The 18,598-nt window shown below is 46.2% G+C and overlaps 1 protein-coding gene and 1 pseudogene across 1 annotated transcript; one reads left to right on the plus strand and one right to left on the minus strand.

Moving 5' to 3' along the window:
• The first annotated feature begins 1,132 nt into the window (after positions 1-1,132).
• On the plus strand, positions 1,133-6,201 carry LOC130203183 (uncharacterized). Its single transcript, XM_056429107.1, has 5 exons — positions 1,133-1,414; positions 2,314-2,436; positions 2,949-3,011; positions 3,204-3,315; positions 5,802-6,201. The coding sequence occupies exons 1-5, from the start codon at positions 1,145-1,147 to the stop codon at positions 5,846-5,848; spliced, it is 615 nt and encodes a 204-aa protein (XP_056285082.1). The 5' UTR covers positions 1,133-1,144; the 3' UTR covers positions 5,849-6,201.
• A 971-nt stretch (positions 6,202-7,172) lies between these two features.
• Positions 7,173-16,098, minus strand: LOC130203986 (histone acetyltransferase p300-like; annotated as a pseudogene).
• Between the last annotated feature and the right edge of the window lie 2,500 nt (positions 16,099-18,598).

Here is an 18,598-nt window from a genome sequence, read left to right on the forward strand (position 1 = left end):
GCCTGTGAAATGCTGATCCCTGCAGCTTGGTTGTCATTTATTTAATTATATCATCCAAAAGCAGCTCAAAAGTCACATATTAATCTATTTGAATTGGTCAAAAACTGCTGCAAGATGATGGCGGCGACAGAGAAACACTGTACAAGCCTGAGTCTAGCATCTACAGTGCAGGTTATGAGACGTTAACATACTGTGTGTCTGCCCTTTCCAGGTAATACAGGAATGATGTATAATGCACCAAGGCTGATAACGTTAACAAAAAAATTAGACTATCGGTAAGTCTAGTTATATCATCAATGTTGACGTAACTTTAAAAAGTGAAACCCTCAAATATTTTCATCATTAAAGTTGAGTCAACAGAAAGGGCAGGAAGGATGCGAAGCTAACTTAAGTTAAATAATTGACAGTGAGTAATGAATTGCTCATTTGCACTTTAAACCCGTTTCCTGCAATAAAGCACTATAAAACAAAGTTAAATGTTTGAAACGGATGGCCCTTCCTGCATTTTACTGCTTACAGTCAACATTAACTTAACTAATAGCTAACGTTAGTTAGCTAAACTTAGCATGCTAATATAAAATAAATGTTAGCTTGATAAGAAGAGGTAGACATGCACTAACAAATTAACATTACCTTTAAATACTTCGGTTGTTACATGATCCATGCCCGGATATGTGGCATCCATATCCTCTGTATCCATGGCGTTGTTTTTCTTGATGAGTTAGAGCAGCTCTGAATTGAGAAGAGCTAGCCACCCACCACAGTGCAGTGCACGCTACAATTTACGCGCTCTCAAGGACCCTCTTGGCGCTTTCCCACGGGAAGGTACCATTTCTTAAAAGGGGTGATCTAAATATTATAAATATATTAAATATTCAGAATAGCATTAACTGAGTCACGGTTATAAATTAATATGTAGATAAAAAATAAACCTCCATCGATAGGTTATTTACGTATACGTTATTATGGTATATAACGTTATATATTTTAAAAAATGATTCACAGGGCTCCCCCCATTTAGCTAGATAATGTGATAACGTTACGTCAATAAATACTGGTGAACGTCAGTTTCACGGTCTTTTTTCCCAACCTTTTCATGAACTACAGCACGTTTTATTTTCGTTTGGTTTGAGTAAAGTTCACGATGCTTTGGCGGTGCTTTATCTGCTGCGTTTTTATTTCTTTTTCATTGAAACTGTTATTGAGCCATATCAATCGACAGCACAGTCGCAGCCCTGATTTCAGGTTGCTCTGTGGTATTGACGGATGCACCGAGGAATATCGAGTGTACAACTCCTTCTACCATCATGTAAAGAGAAGACACTCTCAACATCTTCATGAAGGCACCAGACCAGATGACGGCATCCAAGCAGGTGAACATCCGCTGGAGGAAAGCCAAGTACTGCCACAACAAGTAAGTAACTTAGCTAGCTAGGATTGTTACATTGGTGTTACATAGTTTTATGAAATCCATTGGTGCTTGTTAGTTAAGTTCAGTAGTTCTCAAACGGGGGTGCCAAGGTATTATAGGTGCGGTGTGGCGCGGGAGGTAGAACTTCACATATTCCAAAAGTACGTGTTATGTTTACGTTGCGGATACGGCGTTAACAGGTTACGCTTGCGCATGCGCGATCGCGACGTCCAAGTGTGCGCAACAGAGAGCCGTTTGGCAGGAGGGAAAATAAAATCAACTGCAGGCGATGCAGATGAGGAGAGACCAGTCTGTGTTTCATGTCTGAACACTCAGCGGACAGTAATAAAAGACTCTTGGAGACATTGCCCTCACTCACGCCAATAAGCCACGGAGTTTTTCAGAGAAAACGTGAATACGCGACAGTAAAAGTTTGAGAATCACTGGTTAATTTACTTAAACAAAGAAACAATACTGTTTCCTGTTCATATTAAAATGGGCAATCTAACAATCTAATGATGATTGGCCTGCTGTTCCTATACCTCCATATATTTCTGGTCTAATAATACCTGATGATTATTAATAAAAGCAGGCTGCAGGGCATCTAGAATTTAGATTATTTTTGGTTTGCGTTTACATTTTATTTCATCATCCACTTGATATATTTATTGGAAGATATATATTTTTTATTTTCTGGATTGAAAAATATAATAATGAACTGACAATACCCAAACCAGAGTCATACTGCTAAACCATAATTGTAGCTAAAATAACTTTTATGTCTAAAGCTTGGATAATGTGAAAATAATCAATGATAAATAGGAATGAAACACTTAAATAACTGTTTTGGTGAAACTACATATGATTTCAAATAATCTGCTTCTTTGATATGTGGTACACAGGACAACATTCAACCCGATCAGCTTATAGCCAACTCCAGCATCACTGATCACCAACTCCATACACATGACTCAGATGAAGGGCAAATGGGCGTTAACCAAGATGGAGCTGTCACAGTGCAACAAGTAAGTTACTCAGTTGGCGACAATCTATTGAAATTGACCATCAGGAATGCACATTATGAACCTTACTAGAAAACTAAAACCACGCTCAGACTTCGGAGCAGATCTTACTCTGATTCACCCCTCCTGAAAATAGGCGGAGAAATTGGGTCTGGGCCCGTGGTCGGTACCGATGTTCAGCCTAGATTGTCTGGTAATGTGAGGTGTTTACAGATCCAATCTTTAACCTCCTATCTAAGCCTTTCTTACCCGTAGGTTTGTATTCACAGATTATATTAACTTATTTTTAAAATACAAAAACGTTAATAATCTGTATTGGCAAAGAGCAAGTGATGATCTGTTATTGTAGTGGCAAGAAAAAAAGAATACTGTATATTCCTATTGACCAAATACTTTTTAAGTGCTTAGCTATACCTATAGCATTCATAGTTGGTCAAACATTATGTTTGTAATGCACTCTTAATGTCTTACCTGCACATTTCAGGATGCTACATTCAATTTCCACCTTTTTTTAGGATTTGACAACACGTGCCACTGCCTTTGTGATAAATGCCCGAGCCAAGCATCGTCTCTCACAGGTAAGATGTTTTTTCAGAGCACAGCATTTGGTTAGTTACATAGCAATGCACAGCCTTTTCAAGAGTTTAATCTTAGTGCTTTGTTATCCACATTACCGTTACATATCCCTGAAACAAAACTGCAAGTACCATGATTGTGTGTTCCATCTTCGAGGATATATGACATTTTCTCTCTCTCTCTCATATTTTCAGAAAGGCATGAATGACATTGTTGCTGGGGTACAGCAGTATCAGTCATCACTACTGGACAACCTCAGGAAGCAGATGGAGGGAGTGATAAAGAAGCATTCAGGAAGCCCATCAGGTCAATTTGAAAAAGATACAATGGATGTATTTGTCAATTTCATTGACCCTTTTGCTAGCGTTGCAACAACATTTAGACAGAACAGTGTCATCAAGAAGCAGTTTGGCTGTTTGGATGCAGAGGAAATTCAATTGCCCGAACCATATGCAGGAAGAAACATAGAGGATCAAAAGACTTTGTCATTAAAGACAAACTGTTTCATTATGTACCATTAGTTAAAAGTCTAGAACAGTTATTATCACACCAAAGCATTTTGTCTATGATTGAAACGGGACCCCAGAGGTGCAGGGAAGGTTTTTTACATGACATTGTTGATGGTGCTCTTATAAAATCACATCCCTTATTTTCAGAGAAACCAAATGCATTGCAGATTGTTCTGTACACGGATGAAATAGAGATCTGTAATCCACTAGGATCCTTTGCATCAAAAAACAAATTGTTAATGGTATACTACACCCTAGGAAATATTAATCCAAAATACAGGTCTAAACTGGCTGCTATCAGGCTACTTGCCATGGCTAGATCAGCAGACCTCCGTCAATCTGGTGTAGATATAATATTAAATAGAATCAAGGAAGACATGGATGTATTGTACAGTGGGGTTGAAATGCAAACTATTGACGGAGAGAAAACAATATATGGTGCTATGGTCTCTCTTTGTGGTGATACCCTGGCACAGCATGAACTAGCGGGGTTCAAAGAAGGTGTGGGCTTTGCCTACAGTAAGTGCAGACACTGTGAGTGTTCTTTTGAGGACATGCAGTCACACTTCAATGAGGATGCATTTACTAAAAGGACATTGGAGAAACATATCAGACAGTGTGATGAAATACAAAAGGCAAACACAGACTTGGTTCGCAACAGCCTGAGAACAACATACGGGATCAATCGAAGAAGCAAGTTAATTGAATTCCCAGCCTTTGATATAATACAACAAACTCCACAAGACATTATGCACGTAATTCTGGAGGGCATAGCCCCATTGGAAATTAAATGTGTTTTGAATCATCTTGTTCAATCAGGACAATTAGATCTTGACTCTGTGAATTCTGCTATTCTTGGTTTCCCTTATTCCCCTCTAGATGTTAGAGATAGGCCATCCCCAATTTCTGGTACGACATTAATGTCAAGTGACGGTAAACTAAAGCAATCATCTGGGCAAATGCTTGTCCTGTTGAGGGTATTGCCATTTGTTTTGGAGAGTTTGGAAGTCAACGCATATGTGCAATTGATAATTAAGCTAATAGAGATTGTGCAGATAGTGTTTGCACCTGTTATTTCCATAGCAACTGTGTGTAGATTGAAGTTACTAATTGAAAATCATTTGAAGCTTTGGAAGGAGCTTTTCCCAGACCGCAATGTTACACCTAAACAGCATTATATGATACATTTGCCATCACAGATAAAATCATTGGGTCCAATGGTCAGACATATGTGTATGCGGTTCGAGTCTAAACATTGTTTATTTAAACAATGGGCTACTAAGCTAAATTTTAAAAATATTTGCAAGTCTCTGATTAATCAGAACCAAATATACGAAAGCTGCCAAAATGTTGACCCTTTAATGCACCCAATTATTTCAAACGAAAGGGAAATGGGACCTGTATCTGAGGTTAAAGATCTCCAGTATTTATGTGGGGAAATGAGAGACTTCCTAGGTTTCAATGAAGTAAACCATGCTGTATCAGTCAAATGGCTTGTGTTAAATGGTAATAAATACATAACTCAGAAGTCTATGATCTTTGCCAAAGTAGTGAACGGTAATATGCCAGAATTTGGACTGGTGCAAAACATATTTCTTGTTGATTCTAAGCTTTATTGTTTAGAATATCAACCATTTCAAACTGTATGCTTTAATAGAAACGTTATGGCTTATCAAGTTGAGGTGCCACATCTTGCACAGGCCACTGAGTTAGTGGATGCTGAAAAGCTGGTTGATTATACCTCTTATTACACAATCAGCAGCAAGGGCCAAACGTATGTACAATTAAAATACCGTCTTGAGGACATAATTGAATTGCACAACGGTTCAAATGACTCAGTGTGTTCCCCAGATATGTGTATTATATACAATTATGTTCTGTATTTTGTCTATGAATACATAATTGCTGTGCTGTGTTTTAAGATTGAGAATAAAACAATAAATTCAACTGAGTTATCTGTTTTTAATTTGGAAAGAGATGGGAAGCTTGAAATAAGAAAGTCTGACTAACAAAGCAGTTCTGTACTTGTCAGTGTTGATCAAACAGCCTTATGATTATGTCAATTCTTGTTTCAAGCATTAACTTGCTCAGAACCAGTAATAAAATCTCATTAACAAGTTTTAATACCTTACTAAGATAATGAAGGACTTAATTGCTTGAAACAAGTGAAATTTTCCAACATAGAAACTGCTTGTTAAGAACAAATATCTTGTCAGTCAAAAAACAAGCATTTATTGCCTTGATTTGAGATATTTCATCTAACTTAGATTTTAATTTTTGCAGTGTACTTCCTGTCTGGCCTGCAGTCACCAGGACGTACGCCGAGCTGAGGCTCGGACACGACGGCCAGATGCAGGTCGGCGCTTCCAGAGAGCAGCTGACGTCCTGTTGTGCATCTGTTGGTCATGTGACATCGTAGCTGAGTTCAGTGAGTTGTTGATGTTGGTTATTACAGCTTTATTACACACTACCCGTCAACACTTTTAGAACACCTCAATTCTCCCAGTTTTTTATTGAGATGTGAGCAGTTTAAGTAAAAAGTTTTGGTTACCAAAAACTGAAAAATAATGTACATTTGAGAGTTCTACAAAAAGGCCTTTTTCTGATAACAAGTAATGAGTTAATAACTTGCAGCTGTTCTGCAAGTTCAGGAAGTAAATTAAACTTTGAAAGTTGATGCTAATAAAAGAGTAAAAAGGGGGTTCAAAAGAGTCTGAATGGAGCGATGTGTTTTGTGGAAGAAGTCTCAACACTAGGGATGCATTTAAGAGTATTTATTCCACAGTCATTTCTGGTTTCTTTAAAGTTTCTGTTGACCTCCAATCATCAGACAGTCAATCTAATGTCTCACAAATAAGATTAGTACTTACAGTCTCCATTCAGTGAGCTTAAAGCTCCCAGTTTGTTCTTACTCACCACCCCGATGGCGTGCTCTCTCTTGCTCAGCATTTCAAAAGAGACTGAGCTTCGTGCCAAGAGAGGTAACAGCTGCTTTCCGCTTCCGGTTTAGAGCCCTACCCCCGGTTTTAGACTTCAGAATAAGAGCCTAAACAGGAAACCAGCAAGGATCTCAAGGGAAACGCACCTCTACCACAATAAAACCAATCTCATTCATACTGTCCACATCCTACAGTTGTGATAACAATAAACCTCATAAAATCAACATTACAGTTACACACATAATACAGTGATCATACTTGTCTATGCTTCTTAATACATTAATTGGAATATTCCTCCCTAATATCCACTATGTAAATTATCTTTCTATATGCATTATTTAAAACATAAGACTTCCTTATTTACATGTGCAAGTGTACATAAAATCCACTAAAACCTAACACAACCTATAAACAAAAAAGAATTATCAAACTGCATTTAACGCACCCGCCCACCCCACCTATCATATAAAATAAATTCTATATATATTTATATGAATTGTTGCAGTCGCTGTAAAATGTACATTAGCTGTGAAAAGTGTTCCTGCAACAGAAGATATGTTGACGCTCGTATGAGGATCAGAGGAAAGAAAAACACAGGAAATACAAATAAATTCAGAAATAAAATATACTTACTCTCTGCATTATAGATACAATTATGACGTGACGGCATTTTGAGGAGAAACAAAAACATTAAAAAAGTACATCGTGTCATTTAAAATCTTAAAAATATTCATAAAAAGGCAAAACATTCTCAGTCCCCAAAAATATTGTGTCATAGACCAAGGAAGAAATATCTTCAACCTGAAACACTGCCCTTCCACCTTTTTTGTACACAATTGGCAAAAATATATAGATATATATTAACAGCAATAACTTACCATTGTTTTTAATTTATTCATTTATTGACTTCTAAGATTTATGTTGCATCTCCCATAGGAAGGAAGCTTCAGTTCATATTTATACATCACAAAAATATTTAAATAAAAAATAAAAACTTCTAAAAGTCCCCCCAAAAAAAGCAGTTAGTCCCGCCTCGCTCTCGTTTCATTGGCAGTTTGTCGTTTGGGGGAAAACGGGTCAGAGCGTCGAGACGGAGAGACGGAGTCAAGGCTACATGTGGTCCAGACTGTTGTGGTTAATGTTCGTTCCAAGCTCCTGGTTGTTGTTGTTGTTGTTGTTGTTCCCACCCAACATGTCCGACTGTGCCCACTGCCCACCGTGCATCCCCGCCAACCCGATCAGCTGGGACATGATGGAGTTCTGGTCCGAGCTGAACTGACCGGCGTCTCCAGAACCGCCGGCTGCTGCTGCTGCGGAGGCAGCGCCATACTCGGGGTGTTGACCGGTGACCGGGTGGGCGGGTGGGCGAGCCAGTCTGGGTCTGCGGCGAGATCCGGTGCGGCGAGGTCTGCGGCTGCGAGGGCTGCATGCGCGGCGACGGGCTGGAGTGCGGCGGCTGCGACTGCGGCGGCTGCGACTGCGGCCGCGGCGGCGGCTGCGGCGACCGGACCTGGCTGCTGAGCGACCCGGCTGGACCGAGTCCTCCTTGGCCCTGGAGGTGGGGGTGGGGGGACTGCACCATCTGCTGCTGGGGGCTCATGGGGCTGCTGTGCTGGGCCGGAGAGCCCCCACCCAGATGCTGCTGCTGCAAGAGCCGCTGGTGATGTTCTGGTGCAGCGGGGGCCCGCCGCCCCCCCCACCTTGCTGTTGCTGCCCTGGTCCGCCTTGTCCGGGCTGGAGCGGAGGCCCTCCCGGTCCTCCACCTGGCCCTCCGTCACCCATGGAGCTCTGCTGCTGCTGCTGCTGCATCTGCTGCTGCAGCCGCTGATGGAGCGCTGCAGCCCCCGGCGACATGGAGTTGGAGTAGCCTTGCTGCTGGACCAGCGGCCCCGGCCCACCCTGGGGTCCTCCCTGCTGCTGCTGGGGACCCCCCCCTCCACCTCCACCCCCAGGTTGGGGTTGTGAAGAGGGGGCGATGCCTGGCTGGCCCGGCTGGATGAAACCTTGCTGCTGCTGCTGGAGGCCTTGAGGTGGCTGGAACGGCCCGTGGTTTCCCATCTGTTGTTGTTGTTGTTGCTGCTGTTGTTGTTGTCGTTGCTGTTGCTGCTGCAGGTGTCTTCTCATGAACAGCTCTCTGAACTGCGGAGTCATATTGGAAAGGTTGCCTTGTTGTCCTGCTTGCAATGCTCCCTGTTGTTGTTGTTGTTGTTGCTGTTGTTGCTGCTGCAATGCAGCCATTTGCTGTTGTTGTAGATTGCCAGGCAACATCGGCCGTTGTTGTTGTTGTTGTTGTTGCTGTTGAAGCTGAACCATGGTGGGCATGTTGCCCCCCCCTGCCCCCCCCTGAGCCATGCTCATCCCCGGCTGGCTCACATTAACCTGCTGCTGCCCGTCCATGGCCGCCAGTTGGTTCGGCCGAACCCGCCGACACCGGCAGCACGCCGGGCCCCAGAACCTCACGCCTCCGGGGCCCCCTGGGGCCCCCTGCTCCTCCCCGGGCCCGCCTGACCCCCTTGATACCTGGCTGCTCTCTGTCTGATGAAGGCGGCCATGGGGGTCGGGTTGGACCGGAGGATGTGGAGGACCTGCTGCTGCTGGGCGGCGAGCTCGGGGCGCAGCGTCCTCAGGAGGTCCTGCAGCCGCCTGGGAGACTTCCTGGCGCGGCCGCTATGGAGTTTGGGGCCCCCGCCGCCGCCCCGCCCGCCACACCCATCACCTGCATCAGCCCGCGGCTCCCCGGCTGCTGCTGATTCATCTGCTGCTGCTGGACGGCGCCCGGCTGCGGTGCCATGTGGCCCATCATGCCGGGCCGTTGTTGCGGGTTCATGGCCGGACCGCCGGCGCCCCACTGCTGGTTCGCCTGCTGAAGCTGCCCAACGCCGCCCTGCTGGACTTGCTGGAGCTGCTGCTGGACTTGAGGCGGCAGCTGCGACTGCGGCCCCCCTGGCTGCATTCCCTGTTGCTGGGCGTCTAACATAGTCCTGCCAACAACTCCCTGAGCCTGGGGGGGTAAGCCCTGGGCCCCAATGTGGGGCATGCCCATCTGGGCCTGGGGGTTCTGGTGATGGGGATGCGGGGGTATCATGCCGCCTTGTCCCAAGCCACGTATCTGGGCTTGAGCCTGGACCTGAGCCATCTGCCTCTGGGTCTCTGCCAGGCGCTGGATCTTTAGGGCCGTCTCCACAGTGGCCAGGGGGGGCCCTTGCTGCTGGTCTTGAACAGGCATGGACCCGGGGCCCTGGTTTGGCTGCTGCTGCTGCGGTGGGGTGGCTGGACCCAGACCCGGTTTGCCCATGGACTGATGGAGAGGGGAGGCCCCGGGCAGTCTGGGGTTGTACGGAGGCAAACTCCCAGGCTGCTGCTGCTGCTGCTGGAGGTTGGGAGGTTCTTGCTGCTGCAGCTGAGGCGCCATTTGCTGCTGAGGAGAGGTCATCATGCCCCCTCCACCCGCTCCACCCACCGTCTGAAACTGATGCATGTGGTGTTGAGGCATGGTACCACCTTGCTGCTGCTGCTGCTGCTCCGGTGTTCCCATCCCTCCCATCCCAACTCCTTGCTGCGGGGGAAGGATCGGCATGTGCACCTGGGTGGGCGTCTGTGGAGTCGGAGGCTGCGTGCCGATGGACGTCGGGGTGCCGGGAGCAGTTCCTCCATTGTTGGCTCCCGGGAAGGCAGGCCGTTGCCCCGGGGAGCGCCGCCGGGAGCCGCTTGGCCCACTCGCTGCATGCTGGCCATCCTCCTCCGGGGCATCTGGACCTGCTGCAGCCGGTGCTGCAGCTGCTGCTGGCACAGCTTGTGCTTGATGTTGAGGCAGAAGGGCACCGGGCACTTGTTCTCCTGACAGTGCTTGGCGTGGTAGCAGCACAGGGCGATGAGCTGCTTGCAGATGGGGCAGCCGCCGTTGGTTTTCCTCTTGCAGCTCTTCGTGTGCTGGACGACGCGCTTCATCTTCTGGCAGGACGGCAGGGAGCAGTTGGCGTTCCGACACTGGCAGGCGTGGACGAGCGACTGGATGCAGCGCTGGATGCTGAGGCGGCGAGAGTCTCCCGGGCTCTGGGTGGTGGCGGCGGCCTGGTTGCTGCTCTCGTCATCCAAACCGAGGCCGAGCTTCTCCATCTTGTGCACGTGACCCTTCGTGTTGTAGCACGTGATGCAGAGGTCGTAGTCCTGTGAGGGTGTGGAGGACAGTTTAGACACATTACAGGGTTCTTACACATTTTGACCAGTGGATTTCCAGGACTTTTCCAGAACTTTAAACTAGATTTCCATGACCAAACTGAAATCTCGGTATAAACATGAACATTTTTGAAAATGTTGCGTATTGAGAGCGTACGGCGTCTTTCTTTAAAAAACCTATTAATTATTTCAAACTCGGTGTAAATGAACATGTGATTCTAACAATTTCCATGACTTTTCCCAAACTTTTATGATTTAAGTTTTTTCCATGACTTTTCCAGGTTTTCCATGACCGTACGAACCCTGCATTATATTAACATAATAAGTCTTAATGAAACATGTATCCGCGTCCCCCCGACTCACCTCGCAGACGGTACAGTGGAAACGAGTCTCCACGTGGTGCTTGCACTCGTTGCAGGTGTAGACGAAGCGGTCCTGGCTTTGGTTGTGCAGCTCCACCAGCATGCACATGGAGCTCCCCATGAACCTCCGCAGGGAGCTGAACTCCAGGTGCTTGTCCCGGGCCAGCGTCAGGAAGGCGTCGCGGCCATCCATGAGGTCGCACGCCATCAGGGATCCGGTCCGAGATGGGGGGCAACGCGTTCGCCATGGGCGCCGCGATCACGAAGAACACCTGGGACAGGAAACGGAGGCGTGAGTGGGGACGGGTGAAATGAGCTCTTCTAAAACCAAATTCCAAGTCAATAATGGAGCTTTTTCTTCTTCTTCCAGTCTACGCATTCCTCTGCTCCTGTAAATTTCTTAAGAGTGACAAGATGCACACATTTAATAAGTATAAGTCATACCTCTTTGTGTTTTTCCATAGTGGCATAGAGTTTCTGCGAAGGTCATTGGACACATTGGGCATCCCGGTTCTTCTTATTGGCTCGGCTCAGGCTGCTCTTGTTCTTACTCGTCTTCTTGTTGTTCTTCTTCTTTGCATTTTTACTGTCGCCTTTTGTGTCCTGCACAGGAAACAAGGGGCGCATCAGTATCTCCTGAATCCAGCCCTCTTCCCACACCGCTAAATGAATCCAGAACGTATGATTAACGTCGTTAATGGGCGGGCGTTCTCACATCAATGCTCGTTGGACGTGCTGTTCTCCTCCCTCTTCCTCTCCTCCTCCTCCTGCTCCAGCTCTTTGATGCTCTCCTCCAACACATTGGGCCAGAAGTCTCCCTCAAAGCACGGCAGCTCGTTGGCGCTGGTCAGACGATCCTATGTCGCCTGCTTGAAGACGTCCTATTGGGAGCGGGAACATTAAAAGTTAGTGTTTGACAGGGACGCGATCCAAATCAAGCCGCGCTTAACACGGATGGAGTTGATCTCCATTGCTGTGCCACACACACACAAATCTAGAGATAAAATACCATTCCTGCAGAAGCTAAAGATAAGTTCTGCCCCTCTACCTTGTAATCGTGCACTATCCGCTCCGCCACGGCTTTGTCGAGCATCCTCTTGTACCACTCCTGGAGGCGTTTGGGTTTGGGGATCTTCTGATCCGCAGGGTGACAGTGGAAGATGTAGTCGTCCCCTTCACGGGGGGGGCAGGCCGAGATGTGCCAAGTGGTGTAGCTGGAGGGGGGACGAGAGGACGTACACAATAAGCGAAATTCATTTGCAGATGTTAAGTGAGCTCTGTGACGTCCGCAGCAGCACTCACCCCAACTTCCTGACATACTCCAAGGAGCCAATGAGGACTTCGTGGTGACGGCCGTTCTCATGCGCGAGGCGGAAGAAGTGGACGCTGTCCAGGTAGGAGATGTATACTCGCCTGTGTGGGCGAGAGAGGAAATACGGTGTCACTTATTATTTATTTGAACTAGGGCTGCAACTAACGATTATTTTGATAATCGATTAATCGGTTCATTATTTTATCGATTAATCGGATAAAAAACTAAAAAACTTTAATTTTCAACCCTTTATTCAAAACAGGGTCCGTACGTTCATGGAAAACCTGGAAAAGTCATGGAATTTTTAAATGGCTATTAGCAGGCCTAGAAAAGTAATTGAAAAAAATAAAATCCCAAAATATTTGGAAAAGTAATGCAAATTTGTTTTATTCAAATTTTAATTTACACGGTATATATACAGTATGCTTTGGAATTCTCATTGTTATTTTAAATACCACATCTTCTCACTTTGTCACGTCTAGACAGAATTTTCACAAAATGTTTAATCATGGAAATTTGGTTTAAAGTCATGAAAAGGTCCTGGATATCCACTGGTCAGCATGGTGATGAACCGTCACAAACAGACTGACAGCTTTCCTCTCCTGAGCAGTGGTCCCCATGTGGCCCCCTGAACAATGTCAGACGCATTCCGATTTATTATTTTGTTCACCTGGCCCGCTGCCGTTGAGATTGCAGTGAGACGCGGAAAAAATGTGAAGTGGTGCTCTTCGCAATAAAACATCTTTGATGGGACGTATCGAGTCTCGGCCAATCAGCGTTCAGATGTCCACAGCGTTTGGGAAGTTAGGTTAGCTTGAATGTTAGTCCGCTACACCTGCTGCTGTCACGCTGCACAGTGTAGCGATACTAACAAAGTACCCGTACGTTAAAAACGATGTGATTTAGCATATTTTTAGAATCGATACTTCATTAAAAGAGCGATCAGAGCGCACGCGCTGCTCCGCTCCGTTAAATGTTGTCTGCACGCACAGCGCACAGAGCGAGTGGCGGCGTAGCTTATCTCCGTTGCCTTTCTCCGTGGAAAAATATTTTCCGCTATCCGCCATGGAATAAATAACCACGTTTTATACGTTATACTTCTTGTGGAAATGCCACACACGTCGTGACATGTAGCGCCCTGGTGTCTGGGGTCATAACGTCACCCGTTGGCGCACTTAGCTCCGTGAATGACTTCCGCTTCCAGCGCCACGTGAGCAGCAGCAGCCAATTAGATTAATCAACAGAGGAGCAGCTCAGCGCTGATTGGCTCTCACAACACAGCGTCCTGTCCTCGCTCCGCTCTCGTTTCTCCTGCGCCGCTCTGCGCTCAACTCAACTTTGTTTATACTCCGTGACTTATTGAGCGCCGTAATAATCGTGCGACACAACGAATCGATAATGAAATTCGTTGCCAACTATTTTAATAATCGATTTTTATCGATTTTATCGATTCGTTGTTGCAGCCCTAATTTGAACCTTTATTTAACCAGGTGAATCCCATTGAGATTAAACATATATTTTTCGAGGGTGACAGGCAGCAACATAAGAAACACGTCGTTAAAAACACAGAACAAGACGAGTTAAAATACACTAAAAGTTTAGAGACGGTGACATAAAAGGGATTTTTGGGAACCTGCCTCCATTTCTTTCATTTTATATTTAAAATCAGTAAGTGTTAACAGTTCTTTGAGTTTTAAATTATTCTGCAACATGTGCCAGGATGATGAGGGTGCAGAGGACACACAAGCCCTTTCCCCCCCATTTCCATTCTGGCATTTGGGACGCTGAGCATCAGGAAGTCCTCAATTTATATATGAACTTTCTATAATAATAAAAAATCATTCTTTATACAAGAAGGAGAAAAAAGAAAAGAAAAGAGGTCACTTTGATAGCGTTTGTGAGCTGCTGGCGTGCTTACCTCTGGTTGGACTGCGGGCAGTCCGACCCGTACTCCTGGACGTGCATCCCGAAGAAGCAGACGTCCGCTCCGTCGATGTCCTCGAATGCAAACAGGGCTTTCGTCCTGTACGGAAAAGACTCGGACATCTCTCCACTGTCCACAAATCTGGAGAAGAAAATAAACATTAAAAAAACATCTTAAACTTACCGATTGTAAAATAGAGCGACAGAAAATACGTCCACGTTAATTCAACATTAGCCCGTTACTCTGCAACAGGTCAAATGGAAGATATTTCATCTTAATTATGAATACTAAAAACACATCTCTTCCACATATTACATAGAATTATGTTTAGCGAACTCGACATGGCGTCTTGTTTCTGTACCTGGACTTCATGACCTCCGCCACTTTGTCGGAGACGGACAGCGTGGGATGGAGACCTCCAAGTTTCAAGTTCAAGTTTCAAGTTTTTTATTGTCACATCCCTTTATACAAGTATAATCGGTTTGTGAAATTTCTTATGTGCAAAACACCCGACAGCAGTAGCAGACTAAAAAAGAATAAGAATGAGAATAAACCACACAATATCCACACAAAAAGAAGAAAGTATTAACAATATATATATAAAACAATGTAATAGAATATACATCACATATATATATATAAAACAATGTAATAAAATATACACTTTTTGAGACAATATATATATATATGTATATAGATACAATATATATATACAATATATCTATATATAAACAATGTAATAAAATATACACCATGGCCATAGATATTCACAGAATATGTTCTGGTGTATAGTGTTAATGAGGGTCTCAGTCCTTGTTCAGCAGCCTGATGGCCTGACTGAAGAAGCTGTCCCTCAGTCTGTTTGTGCAGCGATACTGCGTACCGTGTATCGCTTGCCTGACGGTAGAAGGGTGAACAGTTTGTGGGCCGGGTGGTTATTGTCTTTCATCATCCGTTTGGGCCCCTGGCCACGCACCGCCTGGTGTATATGTCCAGGATGGAGGAAGCTCACCTCAACGATGTACTGTGCCGACCGCACACCCTCTGTAGTGCCCTACGCTCCAGGGCGGTGCAGTTCCGTACCAGACGGTGATGCAACCTGTCAGAACACTCTCGATGGTACTGGTGTAGAATGTTCTGAGGATGCGGGGGCCATGTTGAATTTCCTCAGTCGCCTAAGGAAATACAGGCGTTGTTGGGCCCTTTTCACCACGTGAGTGGTGTGCGTGGTCCATGTGAGGTCCTCGGAGATGTGCACGCCGAGGAACTTGAAGCTGCTGACCCTCTACTGCAACCCGTCTATGGAGATGGGGTGTGCTCTCCTCTCCGCTTCCTGTAGTCCACGATCAGCTCCTTGGTCTTCTTGACGTTGAGGACGAGGCTGTTCTCCTGGCACCACTGTACCAGTGATCCAACCTCCTCCTGTAGGCTGTCTCGTCGCCGGTGATCAGCCCCAACACTGTTGTGTCGTCAGCAAACTTGATGATGACGTTGGAGCTGTGCATGGCCGTGCAGTCGTGGGTGTACAGGGAGTAGAGGAGAGGGCTCAACACGCATCCCTGAGGGGCTCCCGTGTTGAGGGTCAGCGGCTCTGAGGTGGTACTGCCCATCCTCACCACCTGGCGGCGGCCCGACAGGAAGTCAGTATCCAGCTGCACATGGTAGAGTGCAGGCCTGAACCTCTGAGCTTGGTGTCGAGCTTGGCGGGAACAATAGTGTTGAACGCTGAGCTGTAGTCCACAACCAGCATTCGACAGTTCCTCCCTCCAGGTGGGAAAGGCGGTGTGAAGTGCCATGGCAGTGCGTCGTCGGTGGATCTGTTTTGACGATATGCAAATTGCCACGTGTCCAGCGTGGCAGCCAACATGGTACATCTGAAGTCCTTGACCAACCTCTCGTAGCATTTACTGACAATTGAGGTGAGGGCTACGGGTCTCCAGTCATTCAGGCAGGTTACCTTGGGGTGTTTGGGGACAGGCACAATGGTGGACATCTTGAAGCTCTCAGGAACAACAGCCTGGGACAGGGAGAGGTTGAAGATGTCTGCGAAGACTCCTGCCAACTGGTCTGCACATGCTCTGAGGGCGCCCGGGATGTGGTCGGGACCTGCCGCCTTCGGATGTCCACCCGCTTGAAGGCTTGCGCACGTCAGCCTCTGAGATGATCAGCAGGCTGGTCTCTCGGCGGCGCTGCTTGCGGGTTGCCGTCACGTCGAACCGAGCAAAGAATGTATTTAGCTCGCCTGGGAGGGAGGTAGAGGAGTTCTCTTCACCGCTGGTTCTCCCTCTGAAGTCCGTGATTGTCTGTAGCCCTTCCACACACCTCTCACGTCATGGCTCTTGAGCTTTTCCTCCACCTTTTCCTGAACTCCCGCTTGGCAGAGCCGATGGTCTTCGGAGGTCGTGGGCTCTTTGTATTCCGCCATATTCCCGGAGTCAGCGGTGTTACGCGTCAGGAGTGCAGCGAACATCGCCATTTATCCACGGTTTCTGGTTGGGATAAATCCGAACCGACTTGGTAGGAACAACGTCATCTATGCATTTCTTGATGAACCCGGTGACTGAGGACGCGTACTCACTGGCGTTGTTGTCCGGACGCGACCCTGAACACATCCCAGTCAGCACGTTCAAAACAGTCCTGTAGCATAGACTCCGATTGGTCCGACCAGCGTTGCACTTCCTTCACAGCGATTGGTTGCTGCTTAAGCCTCTGCCTGTAGGCGGGAGTAGTTGGATGGAGCGGTGGTCCGATTTGCCGAGCGGTGGGCGGAGGAGGGCTTTGTATCCATCCCGGAAGGAGTGTAGCAGTGGTCGAGAATCCGCTCCCCAGCGTGTTGCTTGTTATGTGTTGGTAGAACTTGGAGAACTTTCTTCAGGTTCGCTTTGAAGTCCCCGCCACAATGAAAGCAGCCTCGGTGCCGACTCCTGCTCGCTGATCGCCCCAGAGTTCCTTCAGCGCTATGTCCGTGTTAGGAGGCGGAATGTACACAGCAGTTACGGTGACTGCCAGAATGGTCGACATGAGCATTAGGTACTCAGGTCCGGGGAACAGAACGACTTGAGTATGTACATGACTTTGGTTGCACCAAGATCTGTTTATCATGAGACATACCCCCTCCACGATCTTTACCAGAGAGAGTCTTTGTTCTGTCCGCGGTGGACGGAAAGGCCTGCCGGCTCGATGGCTGAGTCGGTAACCTCCTCCGACATCCATGTCTCCGTAAGGCAGATGATGCAGTTGTCCTTAGTTTCCGGTGGAATTGAATACGAGCCTGTAGCTCGCATAGCTTATTGTCCAAAGACTGTACATTTGCCAGTAAAATGGTGGGTAGTGGGGGTCGATTGGCTCGACGTCTCAGCCTGACCAGCACGCCAGCTCGCTTCCCCCTCCGTCGGCGACGCTTGCGTGAGATCGCGCCTAAAATGGACGGAGATAGTTCCGCTACTGTTCCTGGCGGGGCGTCCGGTAAGTTGAAAAACTCTGGTAGGCGGCGAGCAACTGCCGATCCGATCTCCAGAAGTGTGCATCTGTCGTACGTTAACTGGCTGCTAACGTTTTGTGCAAAAATAGTCGCAATAAGAAGAATAAATAACAAAAAACTACTACAAAATCCGGGAGCTCGCAACACAGCAGCCATCACGTACGGCGCCATATCATCTTGTGTGTGTGTGTGTGTGTGTGTCTGTGTCTGTGTGTGTCTGTGTCTGTGTGTGTGTGTCTGTGTGTGTCTGTGTGTGTCTGTGTGTGTGTGTGTCTGTGTCTGCGTGTGTGTGTGTGTCACAGTTCAGGTGTACAGCAAAATCGAAAGTGTGAATTTAACTCGCATAGTGTTAAAATCAACACTTTGCTGGTGTTTATATAATCCACCCCGGCTCTGAGTTAAATTTACACTTTGCATAGTGTTAATATTTTAACTCATTAATAGTGTTAATATTGAACACCTATAGTGTTGTTAAAAGACACGCAAAAGTGTGCTTTTAACACTAAATTGTTGTTGATTTCTAACACTCTTGGTGTTATTTAATGACACATTGCAGTGTATTTTTAACTCTAAATTGTTGTTGATTTCTAACACTCTTGGTGTTATTTAATGACACTTTGCAGTGTATTTTTAACTCTAAATTGTTGTTGATGTCTAACACTCTTGGTGTTATTTAATAACACATTGCAGTGTTCTTTTAACACTAAATTGTTGTTGATGTCTAACACTCTTGGTGTTATTTAATAACACATTGCAGTGTTCTTTTAACACTAAATTGTTGTTGATTTCTAACACTCTTAGTGTTATTTAATAACACATTGCAGTGTACTTTTAACACTAAATTGTGTTGTTTGCTTTCAGTAAGAGTGTTGATTTCTAACACTCG

Source organism: Pseudoliparis swirei, chromosome 13, assembly GCF_029220125.1.
Source record: "Pseudoliparis swirei isolate HS2019 ecotype Mariana Trench chromosome 13, NWPU_hadal_v1, whole genome shotgun sequence".
NCBI lineage: Eukaryota > Metazoa > Chordata > Actinopteri > Perciformes > Liparidae > Pseudoliparis > Pseudoliparis swirei.